Source organism: Heliconius melpomene, chromosome 13 (assembly GCF_056956725.1).
Source record: "Heliconius melpomene rosina isolate 202511_hmr_F chromosome 13, ASM5695672v1, whole genome shotgun sequence".
NCBI classification, from domain to species: Eukaryota; Metazoa; Arthropoda; class Insecta; order Lepidoptera; family Nymphalidae; genus Heliconius; species Heliconius melpomene.
In genome coordinates, this window is record NC_140401.1 from 15,840,049 (window position 1) to 15,865,206 (window position 25,158).

At 31.8% G+C, this 25,158-nt stretch overlaps 1 protein-coding gene across 2 annotated transcripts in view; it reads right to left on the bottom strand.

Moving 5' to 3' along the window:
* The window catches only part of LOC146533139 (neuropeptides capa receptor-like), a 46,674-nt gene that overhangs the window by 4,328 nt on the left and 17,188 nt on the right, over window positions 1-25,158 (bottom strand). The window contains exons 2-6 of one of the 2 annotated variants that reach the window (XM_085195903.1): window positions 21,091-21,181; window positions 15,375-15,574; window positions 4,397-4,538; window positions 3,912-4,015; window positions 351-534 (exon numbers count right to left, since the gene is read on the bottom strand). In XM_085195903.1, coding sequence (XP_085052029.1) covers window positions 351-534; window positions 3,912-4,015; window positions 4,397-4,538; window positions 15,375-15,574; window positions 21,091-21,181 — 721 coding nt within the window. Of the gene's footprint in view, window positions 1-346; window positions 535-3,911; window positions 4,016-4,396; window positions 4,539-15,374; window positions 15,575-21,090; window positions 21,182-25,158 lie in introns of those variants that run through there. The other variant, XM_085195904.1, reaches the window with a different exon arrangement.

Below are 25,158 nucleotides of genomic sequence, written 5' to 3' on the forward strand. Positions count from 1 at the left end.
TCCGGCGATTTCAAACGGCTTTTTCCGCTTTGGCTTTAGTTCTAATTCTATTTATGGATTTTTAATAATGCAACGAAAATAGATTTAGTTTTTTTTGTTCTCTGCTTTATCCTGCACGTAGTAGACACGCATCAATAAAAATAATTCATTTTCCCAAGTTAGAGTCGAATCCATGACTGTCGCCCTTATTTGTCAGGTGTTTTCCCATTGCTCCACGACAGCCAGGGTTCAACGATTGAAATTGGAATAAAATATTGATGTAATATACCTACATAAATGTCACCAACAAAAATCAGTACCTAAAATCTAACATTTGATATTTTATTTCCTCGGAAGTAAACGTGACTTACCTAGCGCTCATTACGTTGTAAAGTATTGGATTCACCGTCGCCGACACGTAGTATAGAGCACCAGCCACATTGAAGAGGTGTTCGTTTATGACGTGGAAATGTGGGTGGTCGTAGCCGTATATGAAGAACAGGCGTTGCACGTGGAACGGTGTCCAGCACACGAAGAATGCTATCACCACTGCAACTGTCAATTGAATAATTCATTTAAATATTTCCATTTTATAATACTTTAGAGATTTACAGGTCGCTATTTTCTAAGACAGGTCGTTATTTGCTTATATACACATAGATCTAAAAGCTTATAGGTCTCTATTACGGAATTTGAAGAAATAAAATATATGTACTTATATACGAGTATACATTTTATAAGAATAATCGGTAAATTTTTAATAAAAATATAGGTTTGAAATTCAATTCGAATATTAGTTTAAAACCGGGGAATCTCTTTCAAATGCAATATTTTAATATCATACTTCTTTCTTTCCATAAAACCTTGCTTACTATTCCACACCAATACGGAAGTTTTAATGAAATCTTGGGAATGCAAAGAAAAATATTTATGAGATTACATCTTACATATATGAATTTACATTTATGGATGTTTCATTAATATATAATTTAATTTGTTTTACAGATACAAAAGGCAGTTTTACTTGAGACGGCGCGTATTGTGAGAAGGTTCCTCTCTGGAGCCGTAGCCACCGATGGTTTGGACCTTTGTCCTGTCCTCGGAAGAGTATTTTTAAATATTTTTAAATGTATTTTTATAACAATTTATATTTAAAAATGTAAAGTATATGAAATAATGTACTATCTCCTAACATAAAGTTCTGTTCATTAAAGTCTAAGCTATTAGGTACTAAATTTTGAATTAACTAAGTTTTGTAAAGGACGGAAAGGCCGCTGTTTGAACAGACAGTTCTCAATGCACACTAAGTGAAATACGTCTTAACAGTTTAAAGGGAACCACAAGCCTAAATCTAATGGTTAAGTTGAAATGGTAAAAGTTGTGAACTTTATTTTGTACATAGAGGGAAAGAGAGAGAGAGTTTGGTAAATAGTGAGTCGAGATCATTATTAAAGAAAGTAATTAACAGAAAATAAAATTGTATTATATTATATTTTTGATAGATTACTTTAATACGTTATATTTGTATATCTTAATCATTTCCCTAAAAACAATGCTATAAAAGATTGAGTTTCGCCACTCAACACGCAATGCCTGCAGAATTCTGCAGAAAGTGAGGACCTGGTGTCTTAATAGGTGCAGAGTACCTTTACACTAGGCTCTCAGATTCTCTCTGCTTACCCTGCTATGTGCATAATATATAGTGAAGATAAAAAGAGTGAGTAAATATCATATTATGAATATGAAATTTCATTAATGTCCTAACATTTACATGTAGTGTTACCACTAATGTAGAGACCATATCAAATTAAAACTTTTATTCCAAAAGTTTAAAGCGAACAAACATGTCGAGACGAATCAAGCAAGTGACTTTACGAGTCTATGATTTGTAAAAAACACTCGACTTCATTTGTAACTTCATTTGTGACTTCATTTGTACTTGCTTGTGACTTTAAAGTCAATGTTTTGATTAAAACTTTGTATAGATTTATTTGTATAAATGAATTAAGGCGACACAAACTGAAAGAGAATCTTGATTAATTTTGATAGCTGTAGGATTTTGAAAGTGTTATTTTATTAGTTATTAGCTATACAGAACGACGCTACTGTGATTTGAGACGCAGTTATTAAGATATGTCTGTATATGAGGTGGTTTGGGGTTTGAAATCTCGCCAAGTTCAAATCCTAAAGCCATCGACCAGCCAACAGGAAACATCTCAAAAATGGACGGAGTGAATTCATATACGTAGTGTCTAGTGTCTTTATCGTGGAAGCCAAACGAAAAAAACACAAAGAAATAATACAATTTTTATAAAATAAGCAAATAAATACAGAAAATGGCCTATTGTTTGACTTTTATCACCCGCCCCAAACCACTAACTCAAGGACAGAAATTAGAAATTTCCAGAGGTTGTTTGTTTTGCTTTGAAAGCGTCGTTTATATATAGGTACAGCGATTTCGCGTAAAAATTATTATTATAGTATAGCATTTCATTTTACTTAAGTAAACACTTTTACCCGTATCTACAGTTAATCTATCGTTAACGTTATAAAGCAGAAGTATTTGTTTGTTTAATCGCGCTAATCTTAGCAACTAGTGATTCAAATGTTTTTTTTTAATTTGGGTAGTCCATTTATAAAATAGGTTATTGGCATACTCTGTAACATCACATTAATCGTTTCGATAAATACATACTAAGTCAGATCGTAAGTAAACATTTTGTATTTAGTTGTTGTAATTATAAAGTAAGTAAATAAATTATTGTAGAGATATTTATTTCCACAAATATATGGAGTGGTATGGAAGTGCGGGTTCTCCTTACACAAGTACTAGTTAGTGGTTTACTAATAACCTAAGTTTTACTACTAACTTACAAGTCGATCTCATTAGTTTATTTATAGTTAAAGAAAATGTGAAACTGACGTAAATTTGTAGTTTTGTGTAAATCCTCCCTTAGTTATTTCCATTTGACTAAAAGGGTGAAGTTGCAAATAATATAATTATAAATTTCAGAAATATGAAAATTTATAGAACAATTTAAACTAAATGAACGTTATTTTCTAATAAACGTTACATAAAACAATTATAAATAAGAAACTATCATCAACGGCACAAAGATAAACATTTTCAAAATATTATTTAAAATTATCTCACCTAATAGAGGCATTTAGAAATGTCAATTAGCATTTAACTGATATTAAAACGGTAGAAATAGGTTCAAGCGTTAATTAAGCGTTATTCAACGTCTGTGCGCGGCTACTAACGATTCTCGTAAATTTGATTGAGGCAATTTAAAGCTGTAAGCACATCTTGAAACTATGAATGGTAACTGTTTTAAATACGATGATTTTCAAATGATAGATAGAAATATAAATAGCGGAACTCAACGCTGCGCTTTTGCCTAGTCACCAGAGTTTCCCTGAGTGGGGATTGAACCCACAACCGTCGCGTTACATTCACATCCTTGTGCCGCTGTGCTACGAAGGCTTCAGCCTTCAAGCCGTCTTCTAGGTATTATTTCTTTATAAAAATAAATCTCATTAAGCATTACAAACGCAGCGACCTGTGTTCGTCGAAGGACTCATTATCTCTACAGCGTCGATGGTTGCAATACAAACGGAGAAAAGCTTTGTATAAAAGAAATTAAATTAAGGTGTTGTGAAAAACTTTTCAGGAAATTACATTCTAATTTCATTTAAAAATTTCATTTAATTCATCCTTATCTATTAGGGGTTGTTAGAAAAAAGGGAAATGTAAAGCATATTTATATTGTATATACAGAATTTTAAAAACAAGGAATATGTGGGTTTTGACTTGAAGTAAAGTAGACCATTTCAACAGGTTTCTATATACATATGTATATTATAGGTTATAGAAAAATTAGGAAATAAATAATGATATACAAACAACTTACAGTAAAAATGGATATTACCTAACATTCGTATAACAGCTTTCCTTGACTTTGCCTGTCTTGATTCTCCGTGTACGTGGTCTTTAAATAGTCCTTGTTTAGATTTGGCGCTTACTCGAGTAGACCTGAGGATAATAGTATTTATTAAATAAATAATAATATTTGAAATTTTAATAATTTTGCTGTCTTTGGTATCACTACAAGAAGCTGTCGTAGCATAGTGGAACCGCCTGTTGCTATAAATGGGACGGTTGTGGGTTGGATTCCTTTTTAGGGAAATGAATTTATACCATTTTCTCCCTGGTAAGAACATATAGTTTGAACAATTGTCCGGAAAGTGGAGAGCGGAGTATCTTAACCCTATTTTCCCTCTGCCTATCCAATCGCATGCGGGAAGGATCGTAGATCTGCTTGCTTTATTTTTACATTACAAACAATAATCTTCGATAATTCGACATATTGAAAAAAATAAAAGTTAAAATATTTGTTTAAAGAAAAAAAGTTACCTTATATGTATTCCCATAGTAACATATAAGCACAGTATGAGAACAGCCGGGACGAAGAAAAAGAATATACTGCTAATTTCCAGCAGGGGCGAGGATGCTGTGAGCGTGCAGAATGCAGAGTCCAAAGATATGTTACCAGAATCTGTAACAGAAGTTCATTTTAGTAGTTGAATTTTTTTTATCAACTATTTATATATAGTTTTATAGTTGATCGAAAGTTTTCCCTCTTAATCCTATGCTGTGATCATCCCAGAATCCTTACTAAAAAGAAGTTAATTATGAAACATTTAAAAAACACTTGTAAAGTTAAGCTCAAATATAAAATCAATCAATTTTCTAATTTTGAATTTAAAAAATAGATAAGTATGCAAATAAATCCACAACTCTGTGTATATAATATTATTTTTTTGTGCCAAATGGTATTTAAAACAATTAAATAGATAGAAACGAGGCTTTAAGAGGCGAGGATTACTAAAAAATTAAAAATATATCTTATAATTTGACAGCGCAAAATTAGATTTTATGTTCAGAATAAGTAATAATAATTATTTTTGTTGAACGAAATCTAGTTCGCTGTTTATTAATGTAATAATATGTAACAAAGAAAATTTCAGTAGTTCATAAACATAAATAACAAACATTCCTTTGAAGCTAGGTATTTATGGTATTAATAAAATTATAAAGATTACTAATAAGAAGAATGTTGAAATTAATATACCACATACATATGAAATATTTTGATCTAAAACAATATACATAATTTTCTAAGATGATAAGTTTCTATTATATATTTATATATATTCAAAAAACCTTTGTCCACGACTTCGCTAAATACCTAAATTTTACGTCGCAGCTTGCATAAACATTTAAAAACATTCCCTTGGCTTAAACAAATAAAAAGTCCCACACAACTTTACTTCTCGTTTAGATTCTGTTGGAAGCTTAAGTTAACTTCCTAGTTAAAGGTTTCTTGTCGCAGTTGGTTCAGATGCTTACTGATTAAGCACATTGACATTATAAAAGACTAGTATTCCGCTCGCGATATCGCCCGAAGGTTGAGAGCACCTCGAGAGTTCGAGGAGAAGGAGTTTCGTTATTTCCTGCGCGGTAGTTACGCGTACGATCTACGACGGCACTCTATTAATGTTTTATATTTTCGCCTAAATATAATATCGTCATCATTTTGTACTTATGAACATTCCTCTCGAATAAGTCTGTCTATTACTGAAAACCGCATTAAAATCCACTGACATTTTATTTTTATTATTTATGACTTTTTAAAATTATTTTTTACTATATAATGACAAAAAAAATTATATATGCATTATGAGTACTTGTATAATTTGCTTCATTATTCAACACTAAATTAATTGAAATCGATGACAGCAGACAGATAGAAAGCCATATAATTCATATTCATTTTAAAGAACGCGCCCCTAACACCTTTTCAATCAAATGCTTTACAATATTACCATAAATTGGTTACGAGCTTTGACAATGTAAAAAGCTTTTTTATTTTTTCAAAGACCGCGTCGTTTTTTATTACAATATTCTTCACTTTGGTTTACCATTTTAATTTCAACTTGTACAGAAAAAGTAATATTTTTATAATTTTTTTACACGCGTTGGCTGTGATTTCATGTGTAAAGATTTTTCGGGACTAGAGAATAGTTACAAACGTTATGTTTTACGGTAAATCAAAATAATAATAAATGAACAATAGTTTAAAAAATCGAACTCAAATGAAACGTATGAAGACTATAAATTGCCATTAAGAAAATTGGTTTTTAAATAAAAAATCAAAACAGTACTTCAAAGTCTTCAATATTTGTTTGTCATTTTTTTGTTATGATTGTTAGGCTTAGCGCGCACTGGTAACTTTTGTCACGGTGTGACAATAATTTTTTTGTCACTGACATGTCATCATACTTTTCGCCACTGCGCGCACCTGCGATGACAGTGACGAAATTTTTTACATTTGATAAAATGGATCTCGAAGAGATGGTTGTCTGTGCACTTATATTAAGAAATAGAAAAAAAAGCAAACGTAGAAAATATTGGTTATCAAATTACTATTTGAATAAACCTTTACGGATTTGTCATAGAGAGTCAATTTCGTCAATCAGTATTGTCATTGTCTATTTCATCTTCATGAAAACACACGTTTTGCCTTGGTGATGAACTTGACGTCATTCTTGAAATAAAAATTCGGTGCTTCAATGCAACACGCTGCTGTTTCATGTTTATGCGGAAGACTTCTAGTATGGAAACCGCAAGGGGGAGGTGACATTTAGTTGCTAATGCGCGCACGGGCATACAAATCTATGGACGCGGTGACAGTTGCGTCACCGGCGTGTTGCCGTCCTCCGCGGACAAAAAGTCACCCACACGTATCCAAATGCGCGCACCTTCATTAAGTGTAATGTACACGGTGACAGTGACGCAACAGTCACGATGACAAAAATCACTAGTGCGCGCTATACCTTATTTTGTAATTAAAATATAAGCGTCTGTATTTTTTTGGCTACTGTTATATGAGAAATGCTTATACAAAAAAAATATTATATTTAAAAATTTACGTATAATCTAAAACATGATTCATTATCTACACCTTACCTGGTCTTTGAACCTTTTGATTGATCATGAAAATATAAACCTAAATAATTAAAATAAGTTAAAAAATAATAATAAGTGGAGATTTATTATTAGAAAAAATATCTGAGTAACTGAAATGAACAAACAAAAGAAATAAAAGTAACTAAAGGAAATTCTTAATATTAGAAAAAGTACCTAAAGTTTGCCGTGCGCGCGTACTAAACATTTTTCTATATTAAATAATTATTAATTTTTGCGAACATTATTAAATAAAATCTCAAATGATTAAAATTACGATATTTTAAGTGTATAACATCGGTATAGATAACCGAACTGAGATAAATTAATTATAAGCAGCAAATAATTACATAAAAAATAATAGTAATTCGAAAATATATAAAAATTTACAAAATCATCAAAGTCATCTGCCCGTTCGCGTCGGTCATACTATACCACTCGTAGGCTAGGTCAATCCGAATCAATGACATCTTAATTATTTATTAGAATGTTATACAGTAAACTATAATTTCCATCTACATGAAATGCTAAAAGTGATTATTATATTTATTTTCATAAGGATGAATATCAAATTATAGAAATCATCTATTTTTTGTTAATGTATACAAATCTATATCGGCGCGCGCCATGTATGCGTTAAGCAAACTCACTTTGGGTGACGTTTTCTTAAAACAACAAACTTTGCAAGCCGTTGCTTAGCAACGCGTAGCGACGATTGTTATTAACATGGCGGAATAAATTGCTTGTCAAATTAAAATGTATTTTAATATACTACTATATATCGACAATATTACAAATATAAGAAAAAAAAGTATCGTATGTTCATCCCGAGACCCTCAAGTATCTCTATATGTGTATTTTATCACAATAGAATTAGCGGTTTGGGCCTGATTGCGTAAAAGACAGACAGACAGAGTTACTTTCCAATTTATAATATAGGTATGGATGTACGTAATAAATACAGACTTAGGCCAGTGTTCATAAATCGTTCTCAATTCTGAGATCGATCTTGAGATGCCGTTTTCTATCATAAATATGTAATTTGTGCTAAACATCGCGCTTTTGCCTCGACAAACTTTGGCTGGCCTCATCCTAGAACATTACATTTATACTAAGGAAAAGTTAAAAAAGTAAGTTTAAAAACAAAAGTAGCAAAGTGCAAATTGTATATTCTGTGAGAGTTTGTTTTGCGGAAATAAAATTAACGCTATCACGACCAACATCGGCAGCTAGTAAGTACGAGTATATAAGCGGGTTTATTTATCAGCTGTAAGGATTCAGGACAGGACAGTCTTCATTGTGTAAGGGTTTGTGATCTGCTTAAATTCTCACAGAACCTGTGTTACGTTCGTTCTTTACTTTAATTGTGTGTAGAGTAGCGGAACTCAACGCCGAGCTTTACGTCATTACCATAACGATATAGAGAAAATATTAAATATTTTATTTCCTCGAGTGATTCGAATCCCGAATCCCTTGCTCTACGACAGACTCATATAAAAAAATATTAATTTATAGTATAAAGGTTACGAAACTATCTTATCCTATTAAGATCAATACTAAAGAAATTTGTCGTGCTCTATAGAAAGTTTGATATTATAGGCATAGAAGCTATCAATTAAGCAAATGGATAATCTTGCTATTCGTAAATTTAATCGTTGTCGCCCACGTGTCACGTCAATGGGATTGTCACTTGAGGGCGTGACAGCCAAGTTGTGACAGGATAGAGGAATGTACTCTGTCCTTTTTGGAGGACACTCGTTATAATTAGTTAATTAAAACGTACAAAGGGTAGACTCTATTTAGGCACAATAAGATAACTTATTCGTATATATACGTATATGCGTAATGGTTGCAGGTTTGATTTCCACTTGGCAGAATGTTTTTATATGCTTTTATTTAACTTGCCGTGTTAATTAGTGTTAGACTATGTGAAATCTTGCATTACGCCTTTCATTCTGATGACAATAAAGTGACATATAACCAGTAGTTGTTAATCCAAAATGGCCGCCGCAACAAAAGGGCAGATTACAAATTTTTACACATTGTGCTTTGAATTTGTAAAATAAAATGCAATATGAAATAAAAAAAAATATTTAGAAAATTTGTTTCTAAAAAGGTTGTTTAGTTACCATTTTATTACATACATTGTCAGTTATGTTCCTTGACAAAATGTCTCTTACGAGTGAAAAAAAAAATCTTAGCTCTGTCGTGAAAATAATTATAAATATTCTTTTAAATGAAATTTGAACGAAAATACATACGCAAGCGAGCAAAATGTATGTTCATATGATATTTGATTTGACGTGAATTTGCGGGAAACATGCTCTATTCAATTTGCATATAATATTTCACATACCTTTGAGCACAAATACACATTGATTCCATTTTTGCGGTGTAATACATATTACGTCTTTTGATGTGTTAGAAACACTGTATTCGATTTTTTTTGATGTTTTATTTTTAAAATTAATTATAATAACCTTCAGGATAATTATAATAAATTTGAGACCAGTCTCGGCGGGGCACAAAGTACCTATGTAAACGCGACAGGTTGTGCTGTTGTGAGATCGTTTACCTCTCGAGAAAATTAAATATTTAATATTTTAATTTTGTTCGCTCCGGTGTCGAGGCAAAACGCGGCATTGAATTCCGCCATGAGTGTCACCCAATGCCTCTAGAATTTGGCGGAAAATGGATAACGAAGTGTCTTAACACTTCCCACCACTCCCTGCCTACTCTGCTGTGTGCAGGATACGGCGTCGTTTTACATTGGCCTTAATAAAGAGATACATCTGCGTTCTTCATTCCTTGTTTATTTTAGAATAGGGATGGCAACTTATTAGATTTTTAGCTCATCCCGCCAAATCCGAATGTGAATGATGTAAGTAAAAGAAAGTCAGCATATACTTACTATATATTATATACGGATTTAGGCGTTATCCTACGCTTACAATTCTGAGCAGAGAAAACATAATATATTCTAGAACATATAAAGGCAAACTTGAATCGTTCAATTTCGACTTATATTGAATAGATGAGTAAGTCCATAATAATTCCATTGTACCTATATTCGTAGTCGATAAATAGGTATGTTTCATGTTTCTGCTAACATTGAACTAAAACATATCTTAGGCACCTTTGATGGAAGTTATGACATGCGAACTAAATTAATGACAGCAAATTCCAATACCAGAAACTTGCCAAGTTGCCAGAATTTCCAATATACATATTTCTCGGATTAGTATTGAATGTACTATTGTGATATGAAGTATTAGTTCGTACTAAGGAGAGTGCTTGTTACAGTTACAATTGGAAATATTTTGTTTTACCATTTAATATTTGGCATCTATTACAAACATATATTATAAATTCAAACGTGAGCAATATTATAATAGCTTACGTAGGTATTTATATAAACTTAAAATGTTTTAAAATTTTAAAATGTGTATGTGCAAAGGCACTAACATGTGACTGTAAATGCAACAGGTTGTGGGTTCGATTTCGGCTACTCTAAAAAAGATGAAATTTTCTCGAATGGCCGTTTCCATTCATATTTAATGTTTTCTAGATTTATACGATGTGGTGTCAATGCAAATGCGTGGCATTGAGTTACGCCATTCAATACGCAATGACTCCGAAAGCGGCGGAAAGTAATATCTTACATGCGGGATACAGCGTCAAGCTGATTTTCTTTTCCTTAAAAATGTTCTTATATTTTGAGAATAAATAAAATATATTGAAAAGTATTGTAAAAAGCCAACATAAGTAGAAAATAGAAAAATGACATTTGACTGATCTCATCCAAAAAAATCTCCAGGAAACTACAACTCGCCTTTTTACATTCAGTCAATAGCGCGAACGTGTTTCATTACTAAAATTGGTGATCCTGACGAATACAGAGAACTCTGTAATTGGAAATCCATTTTCCATGTTTACATTGCCAATTCAGCCAACAAAGAAAAAACTACTCAATGTGAAAATATTCTCAAATACGTTAGAGAAATTAGTAATAAGGAAATTACGTAATGTTTTTCATAAAACAAAAATAAATAATAAAACCCAAATATCACCAATTATTGAATATATATATTTCATATGAATTGTGTTTTAAATTATTTATACGATACTCTACTAAACACAAACAAACGATTATGCGCTTCTGTTTGTTTAGATTAATCTCTAGAACAGCTGAATTGGTGTTTGGGGGAAGATAGAGAATCTTTGATTAAAGGTACTGAAACAACGTAGGTATAGGTTTTTATTCCAGAATTCCTGCAGAGCATTTAAAGTTAATGGTACCGCCTACACAGACATGAGATAACTAAACATTTTTCTTTGCGATACATGTATTTTTAGGATAAAGCAAAAAGCATAATACATAACTATATCTAAACAACCATCTAATCCGTTTTCTAATTCCTTAATCGCACTTACATAATATTAAATAATTAATAGGACAGTTCGAGCGGGCGAAGCCGCGGAGAGGCTTCTAGTCTTTTTAATATGAAACAAAAAAAATAACGATATATGACATAGTAAACAAATATTACCTACAAAAAGTATTTCTGTCTGAAATATAATTTTCTGCGCAATAAAGATTTGGAAGTTGCAAAATGACGTATCAACGTTGCGAAGATAGTTTAATGTTCGTACGTACCGTGACTCGTGAGTGGCACTTCATTTGTTAGGACATGACATTTACTATCAAGCTAAAATATTGTCTAAAGTACTCTTGAAATGTCTATATATAAAAACCGGTTAAGTGCGAGTTGGATTCACCCACCGGGGGTTCCGTATCAACTTCAGAATTGTGGCCCATACGCTCATACGACAAGAGAGACGAGTGTCTTAGCAATATCCCTGTCTACTCTGTAAGATAGGAGATAAAGAGTTTAGAAAAAAATTAAATAAAGAATTTGTATTCGCGGGATACGGAACGTAAAGCATCTTTAATGTAGGATCCGAGATAAATGCGAAAAATGCCTTTGAGTACGAACTCGAATATTTTATTGATAGGGGCACAGTAATTTGCATGCACGAGCGGGGGCAACTGTTGTTTGTTCTTAGATCGATTTGTCCGAAACTTTTTTGTAAATTGTATGTTGTTGCTTAAATTTAATATATATTTTAATATGACCAACAGAAAAAAAAATATTACTATATTTCGCAGTCATGATAGCGATACCTACTGAAAATATATAGGGATACTATAGATATATTTAAAGATATATATATATAAAAATTATATATTAATTAAATACTCAGGTTTTCTTATAAAATAGTACTAAACTTAGACATCTTAAATAGATCTAAAAAGCGCAGAACTGTTTGTACAATTAAGAGTTAGTTTAAAGTTTCGCAAACAAACTTCACCTGCGGTTGTTTCGAAAACAAATAGAATAACTTTATAATACAAGTCTTATTTAAAACACTTAACACTTAGTTAAAATATTTTACTTAGTGATGTTAATTGAAAAGTTTTAGCAGAATGCTCTAATTGGGTTTAATTTGTTATTAATTTTTATTAAATAATGAAAAATGCAGGCAATAAAAGTAAAAATAAAAGACAATCGAGGCCAGTCGTGGCGCATGGTCACAAATTGTAACTGTAACCGCGACTGGTTGTGGGTTCGATCCCCACTCGAGGAAATGAAATAACTATTTAAATTTATGTATTCATTTCTTCGCTCTGGTGTCCTGGTAAAGCGCGGTATTGAGTTCCGCTACTCAGCACGCAATGCAGAATTCGAACGGACAACGGAGTATCTTAACACTAGGTTGCCTTCTGTGTACAGGATATAGCGTGAAGCTGATCAATTTTTATTCTTCTTGAAAACTCGCTCGTGAGCGCTGTCTAAATAAACATAGATTTTGTCATTATTTATTTGCAGAAAAAAAAGCCATTCTTTGATCTTTTAAAATACGCTACGGATTTTATTAAAGTTTTACTACAACAGTAATTCAGAATGATACAATAGGAAAGTTTATATGCACATTACTAGAGCAGATCCAAGAATATCAAAGATTTGTAATGTACCTAATAAAAGCTTTTGTTTATTAAATGAATAATCATGCAGTTCAAGCGGGCGAAGCCGCGGGCGGGTCGCTAGTTATTTATAAAAATGTTACAAAATACGATATTGTTTCATAAATTAAACTAATTAAATATTTGAAAAAAATCGGACAAGATGACGGTTGATATGAAAATGGCTTGAGGGAATGTGAATCAAATAAAGGCGTGCTTTCCTGAAACTTACTGACGTAGAAACTCGCCACAACACGGCCTAATTAGTACTATGGGTAAACATTAGTTGCAAAACGTAAAAATACTATGCATTTTTTATTCTTTTCATCTTCGTTCCATTCATCTTCATTTAAATTATCACAGGACCAGTGTATAAGACCCTGTGATGCCTCCTCTCGTTTTAAAAACACCTAAGCTTTACCTAAGCAATATTTAATAAATTCGAGCTTTCCCCAAAAGTTTAATCTAAGGCTGTATTTATCCGAGGTTACAGGGGTCTCCCACTACCTCTCTTATTCAACTCTCTAAGAAACTAATTACGCAATATACACACTCCCTCATGACACTGGCCATCATTCAGCATTGACATTGTAGAACACTAATTCGGATATTTACGTTGTAAATACTTGTTCGTTTACAAACATTGTCCTGTTTGTCCTCAGTCTATAGCAAAGCGAACGCTAAACTTTCGACACAAATTGAAGCCTGAAACGAGGTCACGCGACTGGACTGGCTGAAGTAATATCGGACGTGATATTGCCGTACATTTTAAAGGTTTGGATTGACTTTCAGATATGTGTTTGATCGTTTAGTCTGGAATATTTGTTGGAAAAACTAATACTACAATAGAATAAGTTTGTTACGTAAAAAGAATATCTATATATATAAAATCGAAAGGTCACTCACTCATCACGAAATCTCAGAAACTACATGTGCTGGGAATCTCAAATTTTGCATAGGAGTTACTTATAGGACGTAGGTGCTCGCTAAGACGGGAATTTGCAATATTCGACTTCTAAGGGGTTGTTTTTGGGGTCGAAAGTTTGTATGAAACTTCGTTACTACAAATGCTACGAGTCTCAAATTTTGCATAGACGTCACTAGGACGCAGTCATGGAGACAGAAATTAATAATAACATAGTTCACGCGGGTAAAACCGCGAGCGGGCCGCTAGTTAAGTAATAAATATTTAAATAGAGACTAATTGTGGTGCAGGGATATAGGCAGGGACTACAGATTGTGGGTTCGATTTCCACTCGAAGAAATAAAAGAACATTTTAATTTCCTCGCTTTGGTAACGAGGTAGTTCATCCACATGCAAGGCTATCAGAATACACCTGTAAGTGGGGAATGGAAGTTTCTTAACGGTAACGGTAAGCTGGGAATTACTTGGTAGTAATTGTTATGAAAACATATTTAAGCGAAAAGTAATTAAATATTCATTAAAGCTTCCCAGAAAACAAATAGAAAAAATCTTTAATTTAAGATATTATAAATTGACTATTTCCTTTGAGTCACCTAATTCGAATTTAATCTCACGGTAAATCTTATAGCTTTCAGAGACTTTGGTAATTTATTATCAGAACCAAATTGCTGATTAAACTTTGGTATATTTATGTTCTTAAAAATATATTAGAATATTTAATTCATACAGAAAATTATTTTAGTACCTACGTAAACGTAATAGGCATTCTCGCTGTTTGTTTTGTATTTTCGCTGCAGCTTCACGCTGTACCTCGCACATAACAGGGCCGCCTCTACCTAAGAGGGAATTTGAGAACCTAGTGTCAAGGCACTTTGTTTATTCCCCGCGGAATTTTGCACTGCTGACCTTTTTCGGTTTGATGTAAGCTAAACGTACAATAAATAGATTGGACCGATTGACCAAACAAGTTCCTATTTCAAATTTTCGATGTGGACTGCATGACTCTATCTATTATCTATATATATAAAATCGAAAGGTCACTCACTCATCACGAAATCTCAGAAACTACATATTCTAGGAATCTGAAATTTTACATAGGAGTTACTTATAGGACGTAGGTGCTCGCTAAGACGGTAATTTGTAATATTCAACTTCTAAGGGGTTGTTTTTGGGGTTGAAAGTTTGTATGAAACTTCGTTACTAATGACATTTGTCTTTGTCATTCGTTACTTAATGCTAGGAGTCTCAAATTTTGCATAGACGTCACTAGGACGTAGCCATGGAGACAGAAATTAATAATAACATAGTTCACGCGGGTGCAACCGCGAGCGGGCCGCTAGTTATTCATAAAAGTTAAAACCCATATTCAAGGATTTTTAAATATCATTAAATCATCCAAACGCAGATTTACTTACTTGGAGGATAATCCCTGTAGCTGATGTCACTGTATACGGCGAATGGCGATGCGCTGATGAAAGCAAGAAGCCACAGCACCACGATGATCCGCGACGCCCTCGTCAGCCCCGCCATGGCGTACAGGTGCAGAGGATGACATATGGCCAGGTAGCGCTCCAGTGAGAACGCTGATATTGTCAGTACTGATACGTACGTAGCTCTGGAACAAGGACGGAACAAGTTATTTTGGTTTTCAAAATTAAATAAATTAAATTTTTCAGCCTATAACATCCGCGCAAAGTTAACATATTGCAGTTATTATAATATTGTTTTTGATTTTTTTGTATCAATATCGAAGCTTAGTTTCACAAAGTATAATATAATATTTATAACAAAATAATGAGTGGCGGAACTCAATGCCGCATTTTCGCCTCAAGACGAGAGCGAAGAAATGAAAAAAATCACAAATAGTGATTATTTTTCCCGAGTGGGCATAGACACACTTGCGCTCCTGCATTATAATGGACTTTTCAAGCAAATATGTTAAAACTCCACAAGTTAAAAACGTTTTAACAGAATATAAGGCTACGATACAGCTAGCTAGCCTGCTATGGATAAAGTGCTAAAAAAGTACTATTCTTTGATATGTAAGACGAAACAACAAAAAAAGCTCTACACGATTATAAATTAGGTATGTACATATCCTTGTGGTCAACATTTTTTGTAAAAAAATATAATTGGGCAGAAATAAATGAGGTTTTTGGTGACATTCTACGCAAGGGCGACCTTTTCTGTATCATATTTATAAAATATTCTAATTTTATCTTTGTTCAGCAGTATGTTGTTTGGTGATGTTAATAATCTGTTTTTTTTTTTCAAGATCCAACTCACAAAGAAAACCATTACTATGATATTACAGCTTATTCGTGCATTTAATAAGTTTCTTAAATAAATTTTGTTACAACTTTATAAAAATACATTTTATAAAAATATATTGTTTCTTTTTCTGTTATATGTTATATTTGTGTTCAATAAAGTTTTTTCTATTCTATTCTATTCTAACTTTTAAGACGATGAATTTAATTAGTTAAAAGTAGCTAGAATTTTTTCTTATTAAAGCTGGAAAATTGGCTGTTCTAATATTGTAACGCACACATAAATGGACGAGTTTTCGAAACAGATTATAATATTGTGGAAAAAGTTTGAAAAAAAAAATTAAACAAAAGAAAAACCTCTCTGAAAAATATTTTGGTCCGCCGAACTTTATAAGAAATTTGAATTATTTATAAATAAAGCCTTAATAAAATCTCCGCATAAATGTAAATTAGATATTTATTCAAAGAATTACTGTTGAAAAAAGTATCCATATTGTTTCAAAGCAAAACCATTTCGTTACACAGAAATTCAAATTTACTTACATTCTTTGTAAAAACGACAAATTCGTAGTTCCCAAACATGTAATATTGAAAGTTACTATGTTACTAGAATATAAATATAACCGTCGAAATAATAGTCGTAGAACGAAAATAAAGCATTATTTTTTGTTCTTTTTTCAATTAGTGCTTTTTATTTTCTGTTTCATATATCTATTAATTTAATTTATGCAGAAACTAGAGAGAACCAAGACTCTCCGTTCATGATTTTAGGCAGTTTGACCGCATCAATCCTAATATGCTTTTTTTGAGCGATGATACGGTCAACGGTGATGAGCGATTTCGTCAGAATTCGCAACACTACGTGTTGAGTGGCGGAATTCAACACCTATGTAGCCAGAGCGGAGCAATCAATCATTTTTAGTTAAGAATAAAAAAATATTTCCTCGAGTGGTGAACGAGTGGTGAACCACCACTTTGATGAACTTATAGCTCACTGAGCCATGAGATCACTTTTGTTTCATATATTGTAATATATTAATATAAACATAAACATAGATACTTGTATGTGTAAATATTATATTATAATTTTAAAATTATTTGTGTTAAAAATTAAGGTTACTATAACAAAAGCAACAATTATAAATGATTGCTTATTAAATATTTAAACATGTTCTCCAACCCTCAGTACAGGTTAACCACGAACAGAGATTCCAACATCTCCCATACACATCCATTGTGGTAGCGAATTCGAGAGGATTTTATGTAAAAGTGCCTTATGAATAAACATTAGTTGATCCATTTGTTTGGCGTTTGTAAGAGGTTTAGAAAAGACCCTTAGGTAGATCCGATATCGCTTTTGTGTACTTTCTTATGAGAGACTTTCTAGAGGAGAGAGACAATAGATTTTTATCTAGATTTTTTGAGGCAGTTATTTTAAGATACCGCTTTCTCCAAGTCTGCTCCCGGGCTCTATTGGAAAATACTTGAGTTGAGTAGCGTCACTTTACAACATATATATAAATATAAATACATATATATAGTTCCTATTTGTTCTTCAATTTTAAAATATAGTATAAATATACACAAGTGTATTGCTTGTACTTAAGGCACAGATGTAACAGGTGTAGATTCGATTTCAACTCGAAGAGATGAATGTTTGCATTTAGTCACTTAAGATTAACGCAGTATCTTGTTATCTCTGCGTATGCTAGACATACGCTGTGTACAGAGCCAGCTTTATGTTTATTCATAAGCAGGAGCTTTTTTCAGAAAAAAGTGGGAAGTTGAAAGAAATATTATTTTTTATATTTTTTAATGAGGTAGGGATTAGGAAAAAATCTCGTGGTTGATTTTTATAGTTTCACTCCGTATCCCGCACTTAGCGGGATAGACAGAGGAAATCTAGGAACCTAGTGTTGACAACCCTTAAAAGAGTAAAGTCTTACATAAATATCATTTTCTAAGTAAGTATTTAAGAATAAACGCATGAAGGTGTTCTTTGACTATACGAGTATAGTAACAGCAATTGGAGATAAGTAATGCTTTCAACGACCGTAAGAGATAGCGAAAATTAAATCCATAAATAATACTAAAGTGGCAATGTTTATGAAATATGTCTGCCCTAATGGTAATATGATTATTTAACGTAACAAAGACGGCATATGTTTCTGTTAATATATGTATTGGATCGTCTTTTTCTTTGTATTTTGTAATATTTTATATATTTTATTTTCATATAAATTTTACAAGTATTTTTTATATATTCCTAATTATTTTTATACTATATTTACAGCGCGAAATAAACGATATAAAAATAGAGATATTCCCAAATATACTTAAATAAGAAAAACAATTTATATTTCTCATACATTCTTAGACTTCAAGATTTTAATAAAATATTTAAGGGAACCTCTAATACTTTAAATATTAATATATCTTTTCATGAAATATTCTATCTAATATAGAGTACTAGCGGACGCGCGCAGCTTCGCTTGCGTATTTAAGGGTGAATTCCAATAACCCATGAAATATGTGTTCAATGAAATATTTTTAAGAGTCTAAATTTCAAATTTTATAAAAATCGGTGGCGATTTAAAGATTTTTCCATACAAACTTTCAACCCCTTATTTGCACCCTTAGGGGGTGAATTCTAAAAAACCATGAAACATATGTTCAATGAAATATTTTTAAGAATCTAAATATCAAATTTTATAAAAATCGGTGGCGATTTAAGAATTTTCCCATACAAACTTTCAACCCCTTATTTGCACCCTTACGGGGAGAATTCTAGAAAACGATGAAACACGTGTTTAATTAAATACTTTTAAAAATCTAAATTTCAAAAATTTATAAAAATCGGTGCCGATTTAAATTTTTTTCCATACAAACTTTGAACCCCTATTTCACCCCTTTAGGGTTAAAATTTTTCAAAATCCCTTCTTAGTGGATGTCCAGATTACGAAAGTAAACTTTTGTCCAAATTTAACGTTTCTACGCACAGCGGTTACGGCTGTGCGTGCGTCTTACCTTACCGTCTATATATGTATACCTATAAACATTTTAAGAAGGATACAAGGTCAAAGACTTAGGATTACATACCTTACTCGAGTCCTACATAGAAACATATTTACAACCACTTGCCGTGGTTAAATCTATTTACATAATACCCTTATAAATGTACGTGATCCAGTCACGCAAAATGCCTCCGCCTTTTCTTCGTCAAACTTAACTTACTTTCTCCATGTTTTTTTATGGAATATTTTGTTGGTTCCAATACCAATAATATCAATAGAATTTTTCCTTAAAAGCTCCTTACATTTCTTTACCTTCTTGAAAGCGTAAGAGCAAATATAGTATACTAGCGGCCCGCTCGCGGTTTCACCCGCGTGAACTATGTTATTATTAATTTCTGTCTCCATGACTGCGTCCTAGTGACGTCTATGCAAAATTTGAGACTCCTAGCATTTGTAGTAACAAAGTTTCATACAAACATTCGACCCCAAAAACCACCCCTTAGAAGTCGAATAATGCAAATTCCAGTCGTAGCGAGCACCTACGTCTTATAAGTAACTCCTATGCAAAATTTGAGATTCCTAGCACAAGTAGTTTCTGAGATTTCGTGATGAGTGAGTGACCTTTCGATTTTATATATATAGATAAAAAACTTTTAGGTTTAAAAAACGTTTAGGCTGACAAAAAATAGTATAGAAAATTGAAATTTGGCATGTGAGCTTCTGGGAATGTAAACTGTACTAAAATAATATTTTCAGAAATTTGTTCGCTAGCAGGAAAAACTACATCAAAAAGACCGGGATTTTAAGATTTGGAATTAAAAAAAAATAAGGCCGGTTCATATGTTAATAAGTATATTTTTAAGGTTAATATAATAATTATATCCTACTAACACTTAAATATTCCATTAAACATTTATGTATGCAGGATTCCATTGCGTTACCTTTACAAACTAAATTATAAAGAACATCTGTAACTCTTAATTATGTATTTAAAAAGTTACTTCACAATTTAATTTCAGTAAAAGTTCATCGACGTCGACGTTATTAGAATATTAAGGTAGACTAAGTACAGAGCGAATGAATAAGAATATTTAAGAAAAATTAAATAGCTTTCTGGCAGTTTTTTTGTACAGATGCTTATTTTTTAAAGTGTGAAACAATATAAATTAATGTCATATTGGAATTTTCGACTTCAGCACTGTAAGCAAGCGATGAAAATTAAAAACAATCTTTGTTTATCTTAGTAGAAAATAACAGGAAGCTAGCTATAAATAAAATTTCCCAGCGCGGCGTGACTGTATCTGAGCGGTATAAGTTAATTATTTTGCGGTGATACTAAAAATAGCATAGAAAAATAGCAAAATAACATAGCTATATATTATGTTCTTTTTAAAAATGTAAAGTGTTAATCCACACTTAGAAAAGGAAAACACTTTAAGGAAAACATATAAAAGTTTTGAACTTAGCGGGAATTAAACTTGCGCCTCCTGGAAAAGGTTTTCTAAAAAGTAATATATAGGTAATACTAAATACTAAAAATATCAGGAAAATACTATGAATATCAGGTTACCAGATCCATAGTAACATTACACAAAGACAATATAAAATAATTTTCAAATATATATGTCATTTTTTATTCTTTTTTAAATATATATTTTTTTAATAATGATAAAGTATTCCCACTGGGGAGATCCTCGAAGCAGACAGTGGAGAACCGAGTGTCTTCTCCACTTATCAAAAACACGTAAATATTTGAAAATATATTTACCGTAATATATACTAGTACACTAAATTCATAAAAATTAAAAGACATTTTAAAATTAATAAAACATATTTATAAAACTTACGCTTCCGATATAAAGGCTCGAAGCTTGCAGAACACAAGGCCTAGACTGTACGGGTACTGATGCCAGTACACTGTTAAGTCATTTGGTAGACCTGTAAAAGAAAGTGAATAAGATTAAAATTAATTAATAATAAAGAAATTTATATTTTCAATATCTCGCTCTGGTAACATGGCATTGAGTTACGCCTCTCAAATCGTAATATAATAATAATAATCATAAATAATAGTTCTGAAGGCATAACGTGTTGAGTGGCGGAACTTAACGCCGCGCGTTGCTTCGACACCAGAGCGAAGAAATGGAAATAAAAACTTTCAATAAATATTTCACTTCCTCGAGTGTTCAATTTAATTTCCCATGGGTCAACTTGAGTAGTATTGCCATTACGATTGTATTGTTCTTATCATTATTGTACGAAAAAAAATTAATTAACAAAAAATATTAAATTTCGCTGTTTTACATATTTTAAATAAAATTTAACAGTCAGCAGTCTGTTGTTAATCATTTCAGTGGGACTTCGCTAGTGTATGTTTTGGGAGACATATTATTATCTACAAGTTGTGTTAGAAACTTGATTTGTTTTGTGCTCCAATATTTGATATTAATTTCAGCTTAATACATCCACACTCAAAATAAATGCTCCTGGCAAACGGACAGTCGGTCTAAAAAATGATCCTATAAAAGTTAGTTTTTTACCTTTACGAACCCTAAAAAGAAGAAAATGAGTACTTCAATATATAAAATAAACGTAAGTAAAATCTGTCTCCTACATACAAACTAAGTTACTCCCTTAACTACCTATATGGAAGTGACAAGAGATGAGAGATTCAAGACTTTAGTTCCTTGTTTTGTTTGTTTCTCAGATACGTCCAATGGTTTGATGACTATCTTAATAAATAAAGCTAGGTTATATATTTACAGCTGGGTCATATAGATAAAGTTAATCGGAAAACAAGTAAAGGAATTTCCTTTTACTGCCTATATTTAGTAGTTGTTGTACGTCTATCTCGAATTGTTTTAACAAGAAATGCCCGCGGCGTTTATCAAAAATTGGAAATAAACAGACAAAAAAATACATATTCTAATGTGTACTCAGGGACATCTTTAAAACACAAGACCAATAATGTATCGAAATTACAAGTACATTGCAATGTTCTATTTCATATATCAATAAAGAAAAATATCCAAAAATGTTACAAGAGAGAAAGGAAAATGTATAAAACTGTTTACTACATTAATACTTCCGATCTATAATAAAAGATCGAATGGGAAATGTTAGAACACCTGGCGTTATCGTTCAATTGGTGATTGGAAGAACACACCTTTATACATGTAGAGTTGAAGAGGAAAAATTATAACAATTTCACGCTATAGTACTATAGCAGGGTAGGCGGAGAGAACATAAACTGTTTCCGCAGAATTTTCTAGTTATTATTTTTTCCTCTTTTATCTTCACATTTATTTCTTACTAAATTTTGCAAGTTATTATTTTTCATTTTGATTTCAAAGTGGATTACTCTAATAAAGCATTAAAGGAATGGAGAAGAGAGTGTTCTCTTCAATTGTAATTTATCTCTGCTTTGTATGTAAAGCTAAACCAATATATTAATCTATTTATATAAAAGGACTTGTCCTCACTGACTGAGGTAAGACGCACGCACAGCCGTAACCGCTGTTGGTAGAAACATGAAATTTGGACAGATGTTTACTTTCGTATTCTGGACATCCACAAAGAGGGGATTTTAAAAAATTTTAGCCCTAAAAGGGTTAAATAGGAAAGTTTGTATGGAAAAAAAATTAAATCGGCACCGATTTTTATAAAATTTTAAATTTAGATTTTAAAAAGTATTTAATTGAACACGTGTTTTATCGTTTTCCAGAATTCTGCCCCTAACGGTGCAAATAAGGGGTTGAAAGTTTGTATAGATTTTTTTTAAATCGGCACCGATTCTTATAAAATTTGAAATTCAGACTCTTTAAAGTATTTAATTGAACACGTATTTCATGGTTTTCTAGAATTCTTTCCATAAGGGTGCAAATAAGGGGTTGAAAGTTTGTATGGAAAAATTCTTAAATCGCCACCTATTTTTATATAATTTGAAATTTAGACTCTTAAAAATATTTAATTGAACATGTTTTTCATGGTTTTCTAGAATTCATCCCCTAAGGGTGCAAATAAGGGGTTGAGAGTTTTTTTGGAAAAATCTTTAAATCGCCGCCGATTTTTATAAAATTTGAAATTTAGACTTTTAAAAATATTTCATTGAACACACGTTTCGTGGTTTCTTAGAATTCACCCTTAAATAAGCTAGCGAAGCTGCGCGCGTCCGCTAGTAATATATATTTTTGAAATTATTTGGTAATAACATTGAGTCTTCAGACAAACGCTAGCGAATTAATTTGTAAGGAGCGGATGTGTGTTCCGTGGCTTTCTGACAGTAATTGGGTTGCGACCCTAATTAGAATCTCTAGTATATACATATGTACATATTTATTTAACTTTATACAATATAATAATGTATATAGTATTTATTATTTTGATTGTGTAAATTAATTATTCTGTTGCTCATATATCATTCTTATTGTTTCTCAATATGTTTTGTCTAAGATAAGAAAAATAAAACGCTTAAAATTTTCACAGGAATTATGAAATAATACTGTTATAGTTACTTATATAGTTTTATTAAACTGTTTCTAAGCCCTTTTCATATATAAATATTAAAGTAAGTAATATGAAATAACTATTTGAAATCTATGATGAAAAAATATTTATGCCGCGTTATCAGAACAATTTTTGTAACGTTTTATAGAGGTAAGAACCCTTACACCATTTATAATGTAAATATTTCCTTAGTCGTCAAGTTTTATGTGACGAAAAATAACTTTTGATCATAAAGAGAGATACTTATTCAGGAAATATATGAAATTTTACACCTAAAATAAAATGTTTCATGTTGAGTAGCAGTAATCAACACCGCACTTTGCCGTACTAGAATAAAGAAATGAGAAAAAAGAAATGTTATTAAAAAAACAACAATTCCGACTGAACAAGCTAAATTAATAAATCCAGTGATACTCACGCCATCAAAGAGTATTTATTACTTATCAAAATCAATTCACTGGCTTAACAGTTACGAGGGAACAAAGGAACGAACATACATATGTACATCTATATAACTATGTAAACATTTATGTCCGTTTCTTACGCGTTAAAAACGTAATCCCCCTTTTCGCCGCAATCACAATATTTTTTTTCTCACTTCTTAATTTGAGTCGGAGCAAACTCATAATCAATTATGAATTAATTCAGGTATAAAACTGTACGACAAAAAAATCCTTCAAATCTGTCCGGAACTTCCGGAGATATGCGTGTACAAACAGACAGACAGTACAGACAGAAGTATAAAGACAATTTTTGACAGTTTTATCATACTACCTATAGATTATCTTGTATTTGTGTAGGATTTAATGACTTGAATGTATAGGACATAGTAGGTAAGTGTATTTTGTAATTTTCCAATGTCAATCAAATAAATGAATACGCTACTTTGGTTTAGTACCGAAGTGGAATAATGACTAAGCTGAAGTTATGCCGAATCACCGACCTTAATGGCATTTGGCTACCTTTTCAATATTAATAATGTAGCTGGTAGAGGCAAGAGGAGACCGCGGTTGACCTTTGAGAACACAGTATCAATGGTACTGAAGGAAGTTCACGTGAAAAGCATGATGGCCCTAAGAACGTGTATGATGAAGAGAAAAAAAAATAATTTATTTACACTGGAGATCACAAAAAATGTCTTAAGGTAACTCTAATATAGACACAGTAGAAAAGATCTTTGTAACTATTAAATCTTAAGCCAGAATTGCGAAAGTTTGTGTGAAACTTAGAATTTGTTTTAGACTTGTTAGGTTAATAATGTCTTTTGGCCTACATCGAGGCTTATAAGGGTCATAATCAGAAAAGTGGACATTTTCGAATTCGTAACGTAACTGATAAGTAACAACACTGATAATGTTTGTTACGAAACTGATGTCATAAGGCATTATACACAACAAAATAAAAATTTT